The sequence below is a fragment of the Cornus florida genome, unplaced genomic scaffold (assembly GCF_030987335.1).
Source record: "Cornus florida cultivar Cherokee Brave unplaced genomic scaffold, ASM3098733v1 CherokeeBrave_3.0.0_Hap2_Chr05, whole genome shotgun sequence".
NCBI classification, from domain to species: Eukaryota; Viridiplantae; Streptophyta; class Magnoliopsida; order Cornales; family Cornaceae; genus Cornus; species Cornus florida.
The window spans coordinates 84,886,998-84,910,011 of NW_026775575.1; the positions used below are offsets into that span (position 1 = coordinate 84,886,998).

The following is a 23,014-nucleotide window of genomic DNA, read 5'->3' on the forward strand; positions in this document are numbered from 1 at the left end:
AAAAAGAACAATTCCTTACCCCCATCAAATTCCCTGTTCTGAATCTTAATCTTCTAATTAAGTTGCCCTAGGGTCAACCTTATGTCAAGTCTTTCACTTTAATGTTGTAACAATTCTTGTTAATGCACCATCAAATTTTCAAATTGTGATTATAATTTGTATTTAAAATGGTTGGAAATTTTTGAGTTAACTTCTGTTATTTTTCTTTATTTCCTTTCCTTCTACTCTCTTTTTTTAGTACTAATGTTGAAGACTATAGCTAATTCTTATAGACACAAACAATCACCCCCAGACCATATTCATCTTATAAGTTTTGCAACACTAGTGGAGACGGTGAACAACAAATTTCAGCCGCGAGAAAGTACACCATTGAAAATAGAAAAACTCTAAAGTTGTCAAGGAGCGACAATTGACAGTTTTGTGTAATTTTAGTTATCGTCAACGGTATCACCAATTTTTCTCTTTTGATTGTCATCAGTCGTGGAACCCATGACTATCTAATTTTTTGTTTTTTGGCATTCGTTTCATACCGGACTCCCTAAAATATCATACCTGAATGGGAAATTTTGTCATGGCCCTATGATGGCAGAAGTTCATCAAACATATCTCAACTCTAAACCCACTAGTGCATTATCAAAGATAAAAGACTGGAATGTAGCTTCCGAGTTTCGAGCTCGAGTTGAATTCACATAAAAGTATTCCAGCTCAAGTTTAGTTCGTTTTGTTAATTTCAATTCCAATTCCAATCTTGAGTTTGTAACTAGAATTTTATTTTTAAAAAATAATAATTACAAATATAATAAAAGAGTATATTTATGAATCTTTAAATTCATTTGCATAAATTTGATTATAAACAAGTTAATAGATCTAACAAGTATTTTCAACTCCCTCATTTATCAAACAAGATTAAAAAAAAAGGAGCTCAAATTTTGTCAGGCCTGCAGGGAAATGTGGACGGTTCTATACCCACCTATCCATTGAAATAAGCAAACATGAGAATAGGAGGACTAAACGTTACATTTTTTTACGTTCTTTGACACTGACTTATAATTAATGGATCAAAATTAAATAACATAGCCACGAATTGTCAAAAGGGTTGGTGGGTCTTGGTCCCCTGCTGCATTGGGCTTCAAGTATCCCTCCAAAAAAAAAAAATCTCTCTCTAGAACTCTCTCTCTTTCTCTCCCAAAATAATACGTAGTAGCCAATTATGTGGTCAATATAAAATCGTACCAATACTGTCACTGAAAAATTAGAAGAGTTCTTGAGCTAGGACAAATCGTGAGATAAATTACAGAGAGATAGCATATATATATACTTACACAGCATGTGGGCTCCTTTGATTCTTGTCTATATATGAAGACAGATAGAGATAGAGATAAGAGAGAGAGTATTTAGCATTATTTGTGCAACTTCTATATATCATTACAGCACCATTTACTAGCTAGCCTAATGGAGAGTGATAAGAGCAATGGAGAGTGTCATGACATTGTCAATTGGTTCGAAGATGTGGCGGAGAACGCCGGCGCAGTCCAGACACGTACGCTTCGCCGGATTCTTGAACTGAACTCCGGCGCGGAGTACCTCAAGAAATGGTTTGGAGGGATGGCTATTGAAGAGTTGGATGAGAGTGCATTGGAATCGCTTTACACCTCTTTAGTCCCTCTTGCCTCCCATGCAGATTTGGAGCCTTGCATTCAGAGAATTGCTAATGGGGACAAATCTCCTTTGCTCACTCAACAACCCATCACCACTCTCTCACTAAGGTATATATGCCCCTTCACATTTTATCTCTTTTTTAGTTTCATGAAACTCAATACATACATTCATATTGCTCCATTGTGACCGGGGAGATAGGGGTTCGAAATTGAAAATAGTCTCTCCAAGAGAAAGTAAGTTTGCCAAGTTCTTCTAATCCTTCCCAAATTCTATAATGATGGGACCTTATGCACTGGGCCATATATTCACATGGGTGTGTATCAATCAAAACAATGAAGAAATAAGAGTATTTTTCTTTTTTTCTTTTTTGTTTTTTTCCGATTCTTTCTTCTCTTGCTCTACGTGGTACATCATAGCAGTTTTGTATTTGTTAGCTTGTTGCAGGAAGGCCTATATGTGGAAGGCCTATGTTAGATGGTTAGATAATAACCATTAAACATTGAGAATTGAAATATAAATAAGAATGTTTTTTCTCATTGAATTGTAAAGTTGTTTTTGATTTTTTTCCGCTTCCATTGATTGTTTTTTGATTGTTTTGATGCGGTTTATGATGAAACTATAGTTCCGGAACCACAGAAGGAAGACAGAAGTACGTACCCTTTACCCATCATAGCTCCAACACCACTCTTCAAATTTTCAGATTGGCAGCAGCTTATAGATCAAGGTTCAAGCCCCCCTCTCTCTCTCTATAAAAAATAGTATAATCTCCCAAGTTCTTTTCGGGAAAATTCTTTTCAAGTGAAATCCAATGTCTGTGGATAGAGGCCGGAAACCACTAGACGTTGTAGAAATGACACCATGTGAACCCCACATGAAGATCATATCTGTTTTTCATCTACTAGTTGCATTGTTTAGTCGCCCTAAATTTTCGGCTTGTATAACATTGCTCTCTTCTCAATAATCAAAAATATCTTATGTCATACTTTTTAAAATTGTTTTTATCTTCTTTCTTGTAGGTTAAAGATTTTTATTTTTTTATTATTTTTTTTTTTATCGAAATTATTCTAAACTTCTTTTCCTTGGATGTTGATGGTCGTAGGGTTTACCCAATAAGGGAAGGAGGAAGGATCCTGGAGTTCATATACAGCAGCAAACAGTTCAAAACGAAGGGAGGTTTAACAGCAGGAACAGCCACAACCCACTATTTTGCAAGTGAAGAGTTCAAGATCAAACAGGAAAAAACCAAGTCATTCACTTGCAGCCCCGAGGAGGTCATTTCAAGTGGTGACTACAAACAATCCACATACTGTCACCTCCTCCTTGGCCTCTTCTTCTCTGATCAAGTAGAGTTCGTAACGTCGACATTCGCTTACAGCATAGTCCAGGCATTTCGGTCATTCGAAGAGCTCTGGAAAGAGATATGCAATGACATTAGACAAGGCACTCTTAGCCCAAAAATCACCTTGCCAAAGATGAGAAAATCTGTGTTGGACATCATCACACCAAACCCATGTTTGGCTTCGAGGATCGAAGATTGTTGTGAGGAGTTGAAGGATCTAGACTGGTTTGGTCTAGTTCCTAAACTATGGCCAAATGTGAAGTATGTGTACTCTATAATGACCGGATCAATGCAACCATACTTGAAAAAACTAAGGCATTACGCCTTGAATTTGCCGTTAGTGAGCGCGGACTATGGATCCACAGAGGGTTGGATTGGGGTGAATGTGGATCCTTCTTCTCCACCGGAGAATGTTACTTTCGCAGTTGTACCCACATTTTCTTACTTCGAGTTCATACCACTTCACAGACAGAGGCAAGAGTACTGCCTTAATTCAGCCACAGATGACTACTTAGAAGATGAACCAGTACCACTGTCTCAAGTCAAGGTTGGACAAGAGTATGAGATTGTCCTAACTACTTTTACAGGTATGTTAAATTAAATGAATTACTTAAATTAAATTCCTATTTCAATATATACTACCATATTCTATTTAATTTGTATACAATTCATACGCTTAATTTGATTGGTTATACATGTATGCAGACCAGTTCTATAACCTCACTTTACATGTTCACATTTCAAGTTACATTACTTAAAAAGTACATCGTTTTTGTCATCGACTGATGTGTCAATCATAGAGATAAAAGCTTTAGAATTCTACAAGAATTCAAGATATTAGGGATGGATTAAAAACAACCAAGAGTCCTTTAAAAAATAAATAAATAAATAAATCTGATAACATTATTTTGCTTTGAGAAATTTTTAGCCATGTGATTATTTGAATTTTCAATTATTATGATGGCAACAATAATTCCCATTATGAAGAAAAAGAAAAAAAGGGGCATGACATGTTTCCAATTAATGTATTGTTACTATTTTATCCTACAACAAGCCAATATGAAGTTTGGAATACATCGTGGACTGTCAATAATTTTAAGGACAGAAGATCTTAGGAAAAATCTAATTCCTTTTCAAGATTGATGATGCTCTTGTACATTTAAAGAAAGTAGGTTAGAAACTTATGAAACATGAACCATCACTGTCATTAATGGTTTATTGTTAATTATATGTGGACCTTATGGTAATGTTCAATTAATTGTGTAGTCACTGGTCACTATTAAATTCTTGTGCGGTTAATTTCTTTTGATTGTATATGTCATTTGATGCTGATTTCGATCTTCAACTAACTCACTCTCTCATGTCCTACGTTATGATCAGGGCTTTATAGGTATAGATTAGGAGATGTGGTGGAGGTGGCTGATTTTTACAAAGGAACTCCAAAACTGAACTTTATATGCAGAAGGAAGCTAATTTTAACTGTAAACATAGACAAGAACACAGAAAAAGACCTGCAGTTTGTGGTGGAGAGGGGATCGCAGATACTGAGCAAGGCGAGAGGCGAGCTAGTCGATTTCACGAGCCATGCTGACATTGAGAAGCAACCTGGTCACTACATAATTTACTGGGAGATCAAAGGGGAAGTGGAGGAGAGGGTTCTGAGTGAATGCTGCAGGGAAATGGATGCATCTTTCGTCGATCAGGGATACATTGTGTCGAGGAGAACCAACTCAGTTGGGCCTCTGGAGCTTTGCATTCTGGAGAGAGGGACTTTTAAGAAGATTTTGGAGTACTACATAGGAAATGGGGCAGCAATGAGCCAGTTCAAGACACCTAGGTGCACCAACAATCAAGTCCTGTTGAGAATTCTCAATGTCTGCACCATTAAGAGGTTCCATAGCACAGCATATGGATGAAAATGAGAAACTTTGGGAATATGTTTTATTTTTTTTTTTATTACTATTTTTTTTCTTTCCTAAAGGTAGTATGTTTAATTGTGGCATTAAACATTTTAAACCAAGAACATTGTAGTTCTCAAATGAAAGCAAAAGAAAATTGACATCCAAATTTGTTCTTTTATTGCTTTTTATTAGCAAGGATTAAAATTAGCATGGGCATTATTATCACCATGATGATACAAAATCACTGGTTAATTTGACTCTGCATCTTTCCTTCAACCAAAAAAATATAGAACTTTTTGGGACACCAACATACCACCCAATCTAACAACTGATCATTGATGATAAATTGCAGTGTTTGCACAAAAAGTTGTTTAACTGATAACCTAAATATACGAATCGATTTTGTATGGAACAGTTCGATTCTGATTCTAAAAATTTTTAAATACTTGAATCTTTGTAACCGATCTAGTCAGAATCGGACTGAATCATGCATGTGCACCCCTAGTATATATATATATATATATATATATATATATATATATTCTCTTTTTTTCGCCTACCCTTTGTCCCTGGCCTCACAAAAAAACACTACTTTTTGGACCGTCGCCTTTATTGAATTATTGATTATGCACTCGTCTCATCATGATACATATCACTTTCAAAACTAGCCTCAAATAATTTTTGGATCACACTTTTTCACTATGTTGTGTTTAACATTATTGATACAACCTTCTTTGTTTTTTTGTTTTTTTTTTTTTTTTTCTTTTTCTTGGTACTCACACACACTTGCCTCTTTTGAGATTTGAATTCCTAACCTTCCTTTGAAAAGTAAAAGCCTAATACCGCTAGACCACATTGATAGAGCATTTGACTGCATTATTGATACAATTGACATAGTAAGAAAAATTCTGACATGTGTTGCAATCATAAAGCAAGATAGAAAAGTTTGCAAATTAATGTTTTTGCAAGCTATAGCTAACTAAGATGATCATGCATTTGTTCTAAATATATACTACGTACAAGGCTAGTGGGTGGACAAAAGTACTGCGATGAGAATGATACCACTGTGTAAGAAAGAATTCCAATAGCAGTTAATTATGGTCGGTTGCAAATTTAGGTCATATGTAGTTCAATGCGTTTTGATTGACAATACAATAATTTTTATTATTAAGAAGTGCAACAATTTTAAATCAAAAGATATGTGTTGAATTTTTAATTAAAATAATATTACAACACAATATAATATAATATTTTACATGAGTGTTGCATATGTGATACGTATAAATATGTTGAATGAATATTAAATTGCTATACACAGACGGTTAAAAAATAGAAGAGGAGTAGGGATTTGGTGGTGTAAATGATGTAGCATTGCGGACAAATTGGTCTGATGTGGTACAGCATTTACATGATTCTAGTCCAGAAGAGAACGTGCCTAAGCTAGGATCCCGGCCGGTACACGAGAGAGGATTTGGATTCGTAAGTGGGAGCTAAAATGGCTGACCAAGAAGATGCTTTGTACGTACAACTCTGAATGCTCAATCAGAAATGAATCCACATGTTTATAGAACTTCACACAGGTTGTATATATTGCAGTAGTATATACTATATATATACACATATATCCTGCAGGGACAGCCTGACCCATCTCTAAAAGTGGGAACCGTTTTGCCATGCTGTTACCAACTATCTTATATATACACATGTATTATGTTGTACGTACTGCATCTGCAAGGGTCTCATCAAACTTTCACCCTATGAGACTTTATGGCGTCCACAACATAAACATTTGAGATATATTGGGATTATTGTATTCTTTAAATTACTGTTGATGAAGTGGGCTAAAGAAATACTTATGCTAGTATATTGAACCTCAAAATGCCTAGAGTCTTACTAGCTGTCGAATTCAGTATGATTATGACCAAAAAAAATTAAAAATTTGAAAAAAAAAATGTCAAATTTTAACATAATAGATGGGGACATCAAATTAACACCAAATTGTTTATAAAAACTTCTCTCTAAAAAAAAAAAAAATTTAAAAAAAAAAAAAAAAACCACACTTGCGCCGACCAAATTCATGTCTGTCAAATAAGATTTGATGTGCAGAAGAAAAGTGGCAACTCAAAAAGACTATGAAAATAAAGAAAGGTCATTTGATTGAAGGACGCTTTATGTCATGAGATTTATCTGTATCACTTATAAGTGCACGAATTTTTGTATATAAGGCTTACTTTTAAGGGTCTCGTATCTAAGAGACTCGTGTAAATTAAATTTGTCAACAGATTTTTTAAATTTCAAATTAACTTGAAAGTAATATAATTAAATTGTGATGGTTTATTCTAAATTAACTAAATATAAAAATAAAATAAGAACAATGATTAAATAGAAAGTAGAAAAGAGAGAGAACTAGGGGCATAACTTCACCAGTAACAACGGACTACCAGTTAATTGCATCAATTTATTAGAGATATATATATAACATGCATAAGAAATTAATCATAATTACAAGCACATATTAATTAAGTTAGAAGTTAATATAATTTAAAACTAAGCATGAACTATTTTCGATTGGCATAAAACATCTGCCTAACTACTTTACTCTAGGGCAGTATGATCTATCTTTTCTAGGCATAATCTATCAAATCTCTAATATTACGTTCAGAGAAAAATTATTGTGTAACCATCTCATTTACAACTACAATAAGTGAATGAGTTATGTTCAATCACAAGATTCAAATATTTAAGACAAGATAAGAAAACACTTTGTAATTGAATTCAAATTTTAAAACCGATTTTTATTGAAAAGTCAATTAAAAATCCTTTAGATTACACAATCATGCATGAATAATAATTGTTCTCCAATAAATAAATACAATCAAACTAGTGATATTAAGTTAGAGCTACATCACAACCCTAGCAAAGTGTTTAGCCAAGCATGACTAGAGTGGAATTTTTCATGGATGAAGAAGACATCTTCACCACCATAGATTGATCCCTTCTTGCTTCTGAATGATTCTCTTCTGATCTCATTCTCAAGCTCCTCTGTATGACCCTCTAATGATGTAAATAACTCCCTTTAAATAAGAGAAGATCAACCCTAAAGTTTCTTTTTTCACATGGAAGACATATATGGAAAATATATTAAACAAAGATTCCAAAATTCGTACAAACTTACAGCCAAGTTTTGACAAGGTAAACAACTGTTTTATGAAATTCTCGTGAAATACAAAATTGTAGCTCTTCGAATTTCCTTTCAACTTAAACAAAAATTTAGTTGTTTTGATACTTGATGAGAGAGATACAGACATATTACCAAAAAGGGTTCAAGTTATCAACTTTGGAGAAAGTTTTCTAGTTAGAGAAGGATTCTTCATTTTCTTCTTCTTTCCATTCTCATCAACTTGTGCCTTCTCTTAGACTCTTTTCTAAGTATAAATAAACTTGGATCTTCATTATTGCTCGGTCCACGGAATGTCATCTTTTAAAATTAGAAATCACTAGTGTTGACTGATATTACAATTAAAGCCCTGAAATAAATAAAACAATATAAAATTACAAATAAATTAGTACTAAGAGAATAAAACATGTAAGTAAAGGGGCTAAAATGTTAATTAATAACCTAAATATATGGTTTTGTATGGAACAGTTTGATTCTGATTCTAAATTTTTTAAATATTTGAATCTTTGTAACCGACCTAGTCAGAATCGAACTAAATCATGCATGTGCACCCCTAGTAATTATATATATATATATATATATTCTCTGTTTTTTTGCCTACCCTTGTAAATTGATAGACTTGTCCCTGGCCTCACAAAAAACACAACTTTTTGGACCGTCGCCTTTATTGACTTGTTGATTACGCACTCGTCTCATCGTGATACATTTCACCTTCAAAACTAGCCTCAAGTAAATTTTTGGATCACACTTTTTACACAAGAAGTTGTGTTTAACATTATTGATACAATTGACATGGTAAGAAAAATTATGAGAATGAAGTGTTTTAAATTAATAAAATTGTGACGTGTTGTAATCTTAAAGCAAGATAGAAAAGTTTGCAAATTAATGTTTTTGCAGGCTATAGCTAATTAAGATGATCATGCATTTGTTGTAATTAAATATACACAAGGCTAGCGCGTGGAAAAAAGTAGTGCGATGAGAATGATACCACCGTGTAAAAAAGAATTCCAATAGTAGTTAATTATGGTGGGTTGCAAATTTAGGTCATATATATAGTTGAATGCGTTTAAATCGACAATACAAATGTATTGGGGACAAATTGGTCTACTGTGGTACAGCATTTACATGATTCTAGTCCAGAAGAGAACGTGCCTAAGCTAGATCCTCGCTCGCTGTGGTATCCCCAGTCCACAAGAGAGGATTTGGATTCGTGAGTGGGAGCTAAAATGGCTAACCAAGAAGAAGATGCTTTATACGTACAACCCTGAATAGCCCAATCAGAAATGAATCCACATGTTTATAGAACTTCACACAGGTTGTATTATAGTAGTAGTATATACTATATCTATACAGACACACATATATCCTGAAATGACAGCCTGACCCATCTTAAAAAGTAGGAACCGACCAACTATCTTATTTGTGTTGTACGAACTGCGCGCATCTGCAAGGGTCTCTTAAAACTTTCACCCTTTGAGACTTTATGGCGCTAACATGCATTTGAGATTTATTAGAATTATTGTATTATTTAACTTATTGTCGTTGATGAATTAAGTATATTGAACCTCAAAATGCCTACAGTCTTACTATCTAGCTGTCGAATTCAGTATGATTATGACAAAAAATAAAAATTTTAAAAAAAAAATGTCAAATTTTAACATAATTAATGGGACATCAAATTAACACCAAATTGTTTATAAAAACTTCTTAAAAATAAAATAAAAAACAAAAAAACTTATGCCGACCAAATTCATGTTTGTCAAATAAGATTTGATGTGTATAAGAAAAGTGACAACTCAAGCGTAGGAGACTAAGAAAATAAAGAAAGGTGATTAGGTTGAAGAACGCTTTACTTAATATGTTTCATATCAAATTTACTAGTTAGGCCCACACTGAAAAGGAGAGAATTGTTGATTGGATTCATTAATTATTACGTCAAATTACCTCCGGCCAATGATCAATTTTTTTTTTTTTTTTCTTGATGATAAAATAAACTTGTAAACTTAAGTACTGTTGTCAATAGGAACTCCGACCTTCAATTTTGGAAGGTGAAACTTAGTGGTTCATACATGTTAACCTTACCCAACCACCTTAATTGCATTCTAAACCTAATTCTGTCTGGTACGTGGTTCAGTAATATACATAGTTGATGGTGATTAATTAGGTGAGATTATAACATTGTTCATGGACCCGTGCAGTTTGTCAATATATACGTCTATATATATATATATATATATATAGCATTCCATGCACGATGGGGAGCTGATCAATAACAGTTGGTAGGTCATGATGTCCATAAAAACAAGACAGTGGAGATAAAAAGATAAGCTATAAGTTAGAAGCTGCTCGAGATGCTTCATTGATCGATGGACCCTCAATTCACTTGTACAGATGCAGCAGCAGCATGTTGCTGACCATTTTTATATATGTGGAAGGGCTAGCTGTTCAGAGTGGAGACTCGTCACTGAACTTTCAAAAATTAAGGTCGGCCGATTATCTGGCACTTGTCCAAAAAGAAGAGGTCTGCCACAAACAAATATAGTCTACCCGTGGAAGTCACAAAACCATGCATGTAAGAATATATATATATATATATATATATATTGGGGATCAGTACGCGGACCACCTTGCAACTTGGAACCCAACACATTGATGAGTTCATTTGAGCATCTAACCATTTTTAAGGTTATACATATAAGATGAATGAAAAGAGTGTAGGGTATTTTCTTTTTTTGCTTTTTTGAATTTTAATTTAAATAGAGAAAGTTAAGGGTACGTTTGGTTTCTAATTATAGAAACAGCTTTCTATTCTAAAAATTGTACAAAAAAACCAAACATTACTTAGGTTCGATTTTTTGAAAACTGTTTTCTGAAAACTCAGTTATAAAAATGAATATTTTTAGATAATTATAAAAGATTGTTTTCTAACAATAATTTTTTGTTTTTTAAATTTTTAAGAATTATTTTCAAAATTTTAAACCAAGTATGTCATAATTTATGTGTTTTTTTTTTTTTAAACAATCATACAAAATCATTACTCATTGAACATCCATCATTCTTTCAGATCGAGACACTATTTGAGATATTATTCCCAACAAACAACTAAGTTTGATTACCGTGCATTGATTAAGCTACTAGGATAATCCGCAAGGAAAGAAACCATCACCGTCAAATATTTAAAAGGGCTCAATAACTCCAAAGTAGAATCACAACTGTGATGAACTTTTCCTCCTTTTTTAGGACCCATCCGGCATCACTTCACACACACTGCATTGAATCAACCTAGATAAACGAGGGTCCGAATCCACTACCATAACAGTATCATATCGTACAATACTAAATGATCACAATCACTTATACATGTCCACGATTATACATAATCAGTGATCGTGGTTATCCCGATATTTTAATATAAAACAACTTTCGGTAGTCCCTGACATTCATGTCTCTCACAGACAAAAAGGCCTTGGGGAATAACTACAGGCAAAATTGGCTTTTGCACTCTTTCTTCAAAAGTAGCTTTCATTGCGTCTGTGAAATTCAAATACTTTAAATTCGGGCATTTCAAAGGGTGACAAATCATAATTCAAGTTCATGCATAAGCCTAGTTATATATCTTTTGAATGAGACATTTCTATGAAATTTCACTACATATAAAGCCAAGAATTTGAAATTACCAAGAATGGTGTTGATGGGTTAGCTTCAATATGCTTTTAATTTGAAATGTCGAATGTGCCCATTATCAATTCATCTTTGAATACAAAATTCACCTACCATATGGTGGGAAGTTGGTGTTTTTCTCACTTTGTTTTGTATAGAGATTAATATATCGAATGGAATACCATCCTTAAGAGAGAATTAACCTTTTTTTTATAATAATTTAAATTTCTAACTTTTTTTTAGGTCCTGTCCAGTTTAAGCCCAATAGAGTGTTTTGCATCTATATATATCTATTGTTTTTTAATATTGATGAACTTATAAACAATTGAGCACATGCAATAATTTACTTAAAAAAAAAAAATGGAGGAGGCTGAGGAGCACATACATGTGTGTGAACTATACAGTGTGGTAACAGAGAAGTCCGACCGTTCACACCTCAAGTCCACATGTGAAATCCATTTTAATCTTCCGGGAAGAAAACAGAATGTGAAATCATTTAATGGGATTCAAAGAATTCAGGCCCACACGGAGAACCATTTATAGGAACTGGGAAAAACATGCAAAATCTAGTACTCATAGAAACGCGGATGTAATAAAAAGTACAAACAAATATCTTGTATAAGAGATTGAGTCACTTTTCCTTATCCTTTTCCAAAGTCATTCTATAATAATGCAAAGATCAATTGGCATTACAAGTCTTCTTCTTTTTTTTTTTTCTTTTTTTTTTTTTGGTAAATAAGAAAAATTTAAATGCAAAATAATTTTTAAATCAAATTTTCAAACTTATATATTAGACTTAATGGTTACTATTCATTTGATGCAGTGAAGGAGACATATCTTAAAATTTATCCATTCATATTAAATGAATAGAAATCTTATAGACTTGACAAATAAGTTTGAGAATTTGGTTTAAATATTGAGAATAGCAATAGAAGGCACTCCCAAACCTAGGCTTTAACAGGTTTTACAGGTATTCCCAATCTGGGCTTTAACCATTTTTATTATTATTTTTTTTCACAAAATTATTTAAAGTTCGATGGTCCAACTTTGATGTGGGTGTGGCCCAACTTTGATGTCGAGGCCACACTCCACCCACATCAAAATACTCCGGCAAGATCCAACTTCTTTCTACCATGACTTTTTTCACATCTTTAAAGTTTAAAAATAAAAAATAGGGATGTCTTAATCAGCAAAGTAACGCAGTTGTTTCGATAGTCTAGTGAATTAGTATCTCCAGTGGATCTTGGAGTGACAGACTTCAATCACTTATATCTACTAATCTCACGTCTAACACTTCTTACCTAACTTGTCAAAAAATAAAAATAAAAAATCAACAAAGCAACAAAGCTTGAGTCAACAAAGCAACAAAGCTTGAGTCCAGCCGGGCAGAATGTGTTAACCTCCTATCAAATCCATCGGTGTCGATGATAAATATGGTGGAGTTGCTATCAGAATTTGGATGCACAAATTGATATCGGAGTTATTTTTTAGACATGCCCAACTGCTCTTTTTTCTTTTTGTTTCCTTTTGGGTAAATAAATGATTCTAACACAACTTGGTAACAAAACTGTAAATGTAAAAATGCACTATCAAGTACTTGGATGAAACCAAAGTGCTATGACACTTGTTCTTGTACAAAAAAAAAAAAAAAAAAAAAGGACAATAATGTATCACTAATTAAACAAATAACAAGAAAACCATAGTTTTCATCTCCAGATTCAAGATATATGCTACACCATCATAATCACCTATCACTACTTCCTATACTCTATGCTAATTAACCAACTCACCATCTCTAAATAGTCCTAGAGAAGTCCGTTTGGCTTTTGCCTATTTATTGCTCTTCATTACACACCAACCACTTCCCTTACTTGCAACACATAATTTCCTAACACATGCACCATTCTCACTCCCTACTACCCCAACTAAATGATGTCTTACCTTTCTTCCCAAATGCGAAATTCTGAAAATTCTCCCCATAATTATCGAGTCTATGCCTCGTTTTGCCCTAAAGATCCCACGTTAAGCATTAACAAGTCTAATTGGATCGACTGTTACACCCCATCCAACAACTCATGGCATCGAGTGACCATGATTCCGGGGCTCTTCGATGACCATGTCCTAAAGGACTTTGCCATGGTCACCTTGGGTGATGACATCTACGTTATTGGTGGCCGGCTTTGCCACAAGGTCATAGGTCGCGACCCCGAGGAAATTGTTGAGGTTGACCTAGAGGTGCTCCCTTCAGTACTATGTTACAATGTTCGCGCTGACGTGTGGTCCAAGTGTGCGCCGCTTGGTGTGGCGAGATTCGATTTTGCATGTACGGTCAGCAGCGATAAAATCTACGTGGCCGGGGGACAATCCTTGTTGCGCTGTGCTAGGGGCATTTCATCTGCTGAGGTGTATGACCCTGCGCTTGATGAGTGGAGATCATTGCCTAGCATGAACACATTGAGGTACAAATGTGTTGGGGTGACTTGGCAAGGAAAAGTCCACGTGGTAGGGGGGTTTGTTGAGAGAGGGGACTCTGATAGTCCTGGACCATATATAATGGAGAGGAGTTCTGCTGAGGTGTACGACACGCGGTGTGCCAGGTGGGAAATTGTCCCTAGGATGTGGGAGTTGGATGTGCCACCTAATCAGATTGTGGCTGTTGGTGGGAGGCTTTTTAGCTCAGGGAATTGTCTAAACGCATGGAAGGGTTACATTGAGGCCTATGATGTGAAGCATAATATCTGGAATGTTGTTGATGGGTCAAATTTGCACACTCTGTCCTCTCCGGTTTCCACGTCAGATGCCAGCGAAGCAAATTGGCCACCAATACAAAGACTATACCTCACAGTGGCACCAATAGGGACCCACCTGTACTTCTTGGCAGGGTATAGGATGCCGGGGGAGATGTCAAGATTGAGGTCGGCTGTCCACGTGTTTGACACATCAGCAAATGAAGATGGCTGGACAAGCTTTGAGCCAATGGAAGAGGAAGGAGAGAAGGAGCTATGTGGCCATTGCTGTGTTGTTAAGCAAGTCCCATAGGACTTCTGACCATGCCATGCCACTGGCCTTTGACTCCTATTAAGGCAAAGGTTTGGGACTAACAAGGTCCTAATAGAAAAAGAAGGAAAGAAAGAAAGAAAATGGTTCCGAGCCATAATGTAGAGAGGGGGTTATGGGCCTCACAACTGCACAGTAATGAGGCCCACAATTCATTCTCTTGTTGAAACTTTGTTTTCCTAGCCAGAATAAATTTTCTAATATATTTTGTTTTTTTATAGTCTTTCGATCCTTGGCGGGTTTATTTTGGAAACATTATTATTTGTATTAGATAAAAAAAGAAAAAAATGAAACACAATGCAAACAGGTCATAGAATTAATTGTTACAATTAGTTTGATGTTAAGACCTATTTGCATTAGTAGGACGAGTTCAATAACTCTTTTTAAAAAAATAAAAAATAAAATCAAAGAATGGGTAGGCTCTTGTTGTGTTTGGGCCCTTCTGTGGGCTTTCACCAAGGAAAGCAGGCTTGACAGGCCCGAGTCTTATTCAGGTGAAGGAAATACCAATAGTCTAGACTCAATCGGGGATAATTACGAATAGGTCCTTCATATGATGAACTAAGTATGGACGTATTTGAATGTCGGAGAAGCTTTTTCATTTTAGTTTTTCGAATTTTTCAATATAATTGCCCATTGAAATTTCACCGTCTAAAGAACTTTTAGACACTGTTTTTATATGCTTTTAAAAAAAATTATTTATTACTCATGAGAGACAATAATATTTGGTGGTGTTCTTTCCAATGTTTTGTTTGGGCTAATGGGTCCCAATACTTGTCACCAGCATGTGTTCTTTGTCTAAGTTGTGTGAACAAACCAACAATAATTCATTCTAAACTTTATCTCATCAAAATAATGAATCCAAGGCACTCTTGAGACATACCAATATAAGCATCCCATCTCTCTCACAAGAAAAAGATATTATAATTATGAAACTAGGTTGGTTGAATTATCTCTAGCTATTTAATTTTACCCAAATCATTATTTTTTCTATGGTGGAAACTTTTTGAATCACTGCTGAAATGTCCACAATTCAATTTATAGTGAAGCAGAGTGCACAGACTCATCTACCTTTGCTGTTTGTTTTCTACATGTTAATATCATCATCTTTGCATAGCATGCACCATTAAAACCACCAAGCTCTAAATGGGTTGAAGCATGAATCATGTGCAGTACAGCATGGGTATGCATCGGTCGACTCACAACACATATATGTGTGATCACGCGCGTGTTGTGAGCAGTCTAATGTAGTACAACACCTGTGCAGTAAGCAATGGGATCCCAACACAATGGCTTAAAGTATATATGTTTTTTATGTAATAAGCCAGTAATATATGAAAGACCTGTTGACTGTAGACACATAGTTTTCCTTTCACTGTTGTTTTATGTTCCTTAAAGCATAGTTGGTGTACTTAATTACCAAAAAGAAAAGCATAGTTGGTCTACTAATCTGATTGCATTGTCTTCTATATCTTTTTTCTCTTGTTTGTTTGAAATTTTCAACTCCTGTGGTAAAAAGATGAATACACTGTGCCCATCTCATGACACTTTTTTGCTGCAAAAGATTCCACAACAATGAGACTTCTGGCCTTTCCATCAACATAACACACATTCCAATCTCATCTCAAACTCAATTTCAAGTTAAAACCTAAGCTAACGACCTAGAAAAGAAAAGAAAATTGGACTTGGGAATTCCCAACTCAGAACCATGATCTCCATGGCAGATAATCAGCAAAATGGAGCTTCAGGGACCTTATTCATACACGCATTCTTCATTATGCGTATATCGGACTCATTGGCTACATCAAAGGGACATTCAGTTTGAATCAACATAATCTTCGCTTCATGTCTCCCGCTAAAGATCATTATACAGTGATCACATCCTTCTCCCACTAATAGATAAGGTTACGAATCTAATTCGGTTTTTCCTTCTTCTTGCAACAAGAAATGCATGGATGGCCCTTCATATACTGTTTTCTTACATTGACATGATTGATAGGAAACCAATTCTCTTTTGTTTCTTTGAATGATATGTGATTCAAAAAATAATCAAGTATTGAGTAGGCAACTTCATGAACACTTTTCTTTTGGACGATACTGAGTAGCAAGTCCATAAATTATATGTGAAAGAAAGGAAAGGAACAACAAAACGGGCATGAGCTTGGCCTACCACTACAACTTTGTGTGCTATAGGTGAGGCAGTGGGTTGGATTGGGTCATAGTGAAAGCTTTGTTCCTTCAAGCCATGATGTTGTTATACTACTGTCTACACTCGAGCATCCAAAGCTGTGTGAGAGAAGACCTTACCACTATCTTTATCACTTTGTCCATTCTCTTCTAAAATGTAGAAACAGTTGCTATACCATTGTTTTTATCTCTAGAAACCCTACAATTTGGAGTTTCGAGCTTGGATGGACTATTCTTCATGGCTTTACTCAGACCTTTGCCATTGCCATCTCCAGTGTACTTCATTGAGGAGGGGGGGAGAGAAAATGCATGATTTTCAGAATAAGGGGAAAACGGAGGATAATATTCTGATTCAAATTGAAAAATGCTGTGAAGACTAAAATTTGCAAGTGGAAGAAAGGAGTACTTGAGAATCTTTACTTTCTCGCTATCCAAACGACAATTCAACAAGGCATTTCAATACAAAGAGACAATACTTGCACTTTGAAAGGGGGAAAAACAATACCATTCCCTACTCCATTATGAGTACTTGAGGATCTTTACTTTCTCACTATCCAAACAACCATTCAACCAGGCATTTCAATACTAGGAGACAATACTTGCACTTTGAAAGGGGAAAAAAAATTGCCCGGTCACATATTTGTTAGTATTTCTCTTCTATAGGGAAGTAAAGTAGAGGTGAATTCCTTTTTGGAGGTGAATACAAATTCACATTTCCACACCACATCATGACCCCAAAACCGAGGAAAAGGAAAAGAGTTTTCCTCACTCCACTCCAATCTTCATCTCAAAGAGGGAACAGGATTAGCATATTCCAATGCCTTTGCCACACCACACATCCCAAAAACAACAATGTCTCATCATCTTCATCCTCTAAAAATAACTGGTTAAAAAAAAAAAAAAAAGACATTTCTTTGAATATACACAACTAAACCATCACCTGTTTTTGTTGCTATTGAACCCAAATCTTCTCTAGTACACAGTTTTATATTGTATTTTGTTGTGCATTTAAATTAAAAATGTAATAGCATTACAACCAGAATGCAACATTATATGGAGGATTCAACACCAATACAACACCGATGCACTCATGCAACACATTTACTACGAAGAAGATATAGCACGATGCAATACATAACATATTAATCTGTTGTACTTTGATTTAAAATGCACAGTAATTTTTTTTTTTTAACTAGAGAAGATCTTGATTGTATTGGTTCAGATGTTATGACCTCAATTCAAGCTTCCAATGGGACAAACGAGTGAATACATTGCATGCTTAATTTAAAAAATAAAAAACAAAAATCTTGGAGTTGATTGCTAATGCCAATTTACTATTCACAATAGGTTCTGCGAAGGCATAGAATGGGAACAAGAATGCGACATGGTGTTGAAAGATTAAAAACCTAAACGATGGCGTATTAATGGAAAAACTTACACTACAGAAAGATGAAGCACTCTAAAGAAACAAGAGGGTCTTCGAAAGACTCACTATTGCTGGTCTCCGGCAATACGCCGTCGTTTGGCTTCTCCCGCTTAACACCATTCTCTGCGGCTTTCACCGGTGACCACTCACCGGACCGTCCGTTCGTAGTTAAATTCGGGTTTATGTGTCTCGGCGACGGAGATGCTGCAGCCTCTCCACGTGTCACTGGCGACATCGACCTCCGGCCTGAACCCTCACCATGGTCTCGCCGGAGACCGTTTGGTGGCCCTACATTGCGCCGTCTGGTCGTGGTTGTCTGATCCTGAGCCGACCTCAATGTGATGTTGCTTCTTCTTTCCGGCGACGGCGCCTGCCTCCTCGCCGGAGATCTGGGTTTCCTCTCCCTCGCTCCGGCGATTTCGCCAGAGGACGGCCGTCTCTTTGAGACCTTCGCAGGGGACCTCTCGACTCTCTGGTTCACTTCTCCATCGTCATCTCTTTTATCGGTCACCGTCGTCGTCGAGAAACTCTCGCTGAAACTGTACATGTCTGAAACCTCAGAGATGATATCATCTATTGGTTTAATTACAGCCATTGGTTGGATCTTGGCTTCATCGACATTAGGTAGCTTGTTGTTGGTGGGTTCGATCTGTGTAGAAATGGGTGGTTTCGTAACGGGTGTCTCGGAGAGCACTTCTTTGACGGTTTCTTCTTCGGGTGGCGGCGGAGGAGGAGCTCTGCAGTTGGCATCAGATTCCGGCGAGTGGTGGTGGTGATTTGGAGGAACCACATCTGGGTTTGTTTTGGGGGCCTCATTGGCGCTAAGGCAGCAACCCATGTCGGTAAACGGTACAGAGACTCAGACAAAGTAGTCAAACAAATTGCATGAGTGCGTGTCTCTGCGGTGGTTCAGGCGCAGATATGGGTTGTAATTGGAGGCTTGGATTTGAGATTGTGTTTGTGGAAGTATGTATATGGTCGGGTCACTGTGCTAATTGATCCAGCAGTGTGTGTACATGATGCGAAGTGACAGCACATTATAGTGTAATGTTTTTTTTTTTTTTTTTTGAAATTTCAAGCTAACTGATATAAATAAAATAAATAATTACAAAAGGAGGGCCAGAAGCCCAAAAACAAAAGCCCAATTAAAGAGCCAACCCAATACAAACAAGGTACAGAAATAGCCCAATCCAATTCCAAAACTAAAAACCGACATTAACAGCTAATGGAATCACTAAAGGTGGTTATCAGTCGAACAATCCGGTAGTAAACCCTAGCATGTAGGGTGGAGAAGATGGAGTGTAGAAGCTCAATCCGGCGGTCTTGGAGGCGGACGACGAAGGCAGCAAGAAGGCGAGACATTCCAATCAATAAGAATTCATCTTTTTGCAGTACAATCCATAAAATAACCTAATGTAAGGAGAGATGTAATGGTGGAGCAAAACCTTGAGAGAGAAATTTTTTTTTTTGAGATATTTTTTTATCTCTATTTGACCAGTAAAAGAAATACATATATTAGAACTTTCTAACTTATAAGTAGCATTAAATCTTCGGAAATATATAACTCACTCTGCTAATTAATACAACAGTGTGTGTTACGTGTGTACATGATGCGAAGTGACAGCACATTATGCAAAGTGACAGCACATTATATAGTAGCATGAAGTGACAGCACATGATGCGAAGTGACAGCACATTATATTTTTTTATCTCTATTTGACCAGAAAAAAAATACATATATTAGAACTTTCTAATTTATAAGTAGCATTAGGATGACAATTTCCTCCAACCCGCTGGGTTTTCGTCCCGCTAAGCTCCTAATGGGGCAGATTTGGTAGCTCTATAAATGAGTTTAGGACGAATATAGTAAAATAATTGAAAACCCGAAGCGGGTTTAGGGCGGGGCGGATTTAGTGATACCTCCGCCCCGACCCCGATTATATATATATATATATATATATATATATATTTAATTTAAGTGTCCGTTAATATATTTTGACTAAATATTCGCTAGAATCACTACTTACTAAAATTTTACAATTGTGCACGTGATTCAATATTCAAGAATCAATCAAGGATTCAAGATCTTAGTATTCTATCCCAAATTCAGGAATTAATTCAATAGTTTCAATTTTACCGCAACTAAACGAAGTGTACGGGACGGAGTCGGTATTTTATCTACCGGAGTAGGGGAGGAGATGGTATACCAATTATAAACCTGTCCCAGAATTGAAGCGGAGTTGGTATGATGAATTTTTTAACAAGGCGGAGTAGGGTTTAGCAAACTCCACCCCAACTCCACCCTGTTGGCATCCCTAAGCATTAAGTCTTAGGAAAAATCTCTCACTGTGCTAAATTGATACAGCAGTGTGTGCACATAATGTGAAGTGATGTAGCATGAAGTGACAACACATGATGCGAAGTGACATCACATTATATTTTTTAATTTCTATTTGACCAGTAAAAGAAATACATATAGTAGAACTTTCTAACATTTAAGTTGCGTTAATTGATACAGCAGTGTGTGTACATGATGAAGTGATAGCACATTATAGTGTAATGTATAGTCTCCTTTTTCTTTTTCTTTTTTCTTTTTTTTTCCCGAAATTTTCAAGCTAACTGATATAAAATCAAATAAATAATTACAAAAGGAGGGCCAGAAGCCCAAAAACAAAAGCCCAATTAAAGAGCCAACCGAATACAAACAAGGCATAGAAAAAGCCCAATCCAATTCCAAAACTAAAAACCGACATTAATAGCTAATGGAATCATTCATGGTGGTTTTCACTCGAACAATCCAGTAGTAAACCCTACCATGTAGGGTGGAGAAGATGGAGTGTAGAAGCTCAAATCAGCGGTTTTGGAGGCAGACAACGACAGCAACAAGAAGGCGAGACATTCCAATCAGTAAGAATTCGTCTTGTTGCCTTACAATCCATAAAATAACCTAATTTAAGGAGAGATCTAATGGTGGAGCAAAACCTCGAGAGAGATTTTTTTTTGAAGATATTTTTTTTATCTCTATTTGACCAATAAAAGAAATACACATATTAGAACTTTCTAATTTATAAATAGCATTAAGTCTTAAGAAATATATAACTCTCAACTAAGAGAGAGATAATACACTACGTTAGGAGAAATATATATAGAAAATTCTATTATTATTTTTTCTGTAAATGTGAGAAAAATCTTTAAAAGTAGGTTAAATGTGCACATAACACTTCTATACTATGAGATTATCAGCATACACTATACACACTCTCTTGGATATTTTCGAAAGAGTAAAAAGACAAAGCGAGCACTTCAACATCATTCAAACAATAAAAGTAAACCAAATTGGATGAAACATAAATCTGTGATAAAGACTCCATTAAAGCCAGGATACATGGGCATAATGTACTGCCTGCAACGTGTATTGTTACCAAATGTATATTTATGTCTTAAAATCCCCTTGGAGTTGGGGATTAAACCTCATCATCTCATCCTTTGAGGAAGAGAGGTCACAACACCTAATTAAACCGGTGGTATATGACAACTCAGATACTGAAGAGCTTACTTCCATTTTTTCCTTTTTTTCGGACCTTCATAGCTCCATGTTCGGTCAAGTTCATTCGATGAAATGCTGCACTAAGGTATCTCGGCTGATATATGTGCCTCTGCTTTGGGAAGTTCCGGGGTCGGAAGAGACTCCACTGTCCCTACTTACAGCTTAAAAGATGAGGGAGGACCTTAGCCAGTTAGGGCCATCCTGAATTAATCTGTATGTCATCTCATGTATCTGAGAATAAATACTAAAAACAACTCATAAAAACCAATAATGTCCAACCCAAAACACTTCAAAAAGCTCATGTTATTGATTGCCAATAAATGACCAAAAACAAATCACCCATTACTCTACTGTAACAAAATGGGTGGCCACATTTTGTATTATATACACATCAAACATATATAATACAAAACCATTCTCTTAATTTTCTGATTGAATAAACACCTACATTCAAAGCAATTTATATTTCAAACATGGCAGCTTCAATTGAGCTCACCCAAAGCAACACTGCACTCACTAGCTAATATTGGAGTTTACTGTTATAATATATAATTGTACCTCACTTCACATATATAGAGATATATAATTGATAAATGAACTTGAAATTCAGAACATACCTGGTTATTGAGAGAGAGAGAGAGAGCTCATCATTCATACAACAAAATGAAAATCAGTCTTACTAAAGAAAGGCTGGCCCTTCACATTGGTGGCATTACTTCAACTATGGTCCTGTGCTTGCACACACATATATATAAAGGAATGACTAGCATTTTAACTCCGAACCTCAAACCTACATGAAACACATCAAGACCGACAGACACTGTTTCACATACAGTACTTGCTACCAAACATGAATAAGTATTTGTAAGCCAAGCTTCAATCTTTTCACGCAAACCTGATCATGTCAAGCACCATCAAAAGGAACGACAGGAAAGAAAGGAAGTTTAAACTGCATATACGACATATGACATAAGAACGTAATTGTCTTTACAGATTCCCGCATGAAGATTTCCATGTAGCTACATTTAAGGGTCAAGTACATCAGCTAGACTCGGATACA

General features: G+C 35.7%; 2 protein-coding genes across 3 annotated transcripts; both read left to right on the forward strand.

Moving 5' to 3' along the window:
• Positions 1-1,213: 1,213 nt before the first annotated feature.
• On the forward strand, positions 1,214-5,065 carry LOC132307277 (indole-3-acetic acid-amido synthetase GH3.10). 2 transcript variants are annotated; one of them, XM_059804993.1, is made up of 4 exons: positions 1,217-1,766; positions 2,282-2,383; positions 2,759-3,585; positions 4,379-5,065. In XM_059804993.1, exons 1-4 carry the CDS (start codon positions 1,453-1,455, stop codon positions 4,912-4,914), a joined length of 1,779 nt encoding a protein of 592 aa, XP_059660976.1. In that variant the 5' UTR covers positions 1,217-1,452; the 3' UTR covers positions 4,915-5,065. The 2 variants fall into 2 exon arrangements, with proteins under 2 accessions (XP_059660977.1, XP_059660976.1); XM_059804994.1 differs by lacking the exon at positions 2,282-2,383 and having other exon boundaries at positions 1,214-1,766.
• Positions 5,066-13,669: 8,604 nt separating this feature from the next.
• On the forward strand, positions 13,670-22,506 carry LOC132309598 (uncharacterized). Its single transcript, XM_059807890.1, has 2 exons — positions 13,670-14,758; positions 22,435-22,506. The coding sequence occupies exons 1-2, from the start codon at positions 13,670-13,672 to the stop codon at positions 22,504-22,506; spliced, it is 1,161 nt and encodes a 386-aa protein (XP_059663873.1).
• Positions 22,507-23,014: the final 508 nt, after the last annotated feature.

What these genes read in the sequence shown, in the direction of transcription:
- LOC132307277 (XM_059804993.1), top strand. Translation starts at nt 1,453, where the DNA reads ATGGAGAGTGATAAGAGCAATGGAGAGTGTCATGACATTGTCAATTGG. An exon ending in ATCACCACTCTCTCACTAAG is followed by an intron (nt 1,767 to 2,281) that starts GTATATATGCCC and finishes ATGAAACTATAG; the next exon opens with TTCCGGAACCACAGAAGGAA. An exon ending in TGTCCTAACTACTTTTACAG is followed by an intron (nt 3,586 to 4,378) that starts GTATGTTAAATT and finishes CGTTATGATCAG; the next exon opens with GGCTTTATAGGTATAGATTA.
- LOC132309598 (XM_059807890.1), top strand. Translation starts at nt 13,670, where the DNA reads ATGTCTTACCTTTCTTCCCAAATGCGAAATTCTGAAAATTCTCCCCAT. An exon ending in TATGTGGCCATTGCTGTGTT is followed by an intron (nt 14,759 to 22,434) that starts GTTAAGCAAGTC and finishes CAAACATGGCAG; the next exon opens with CTTCAATTGAGCTCACCCAA.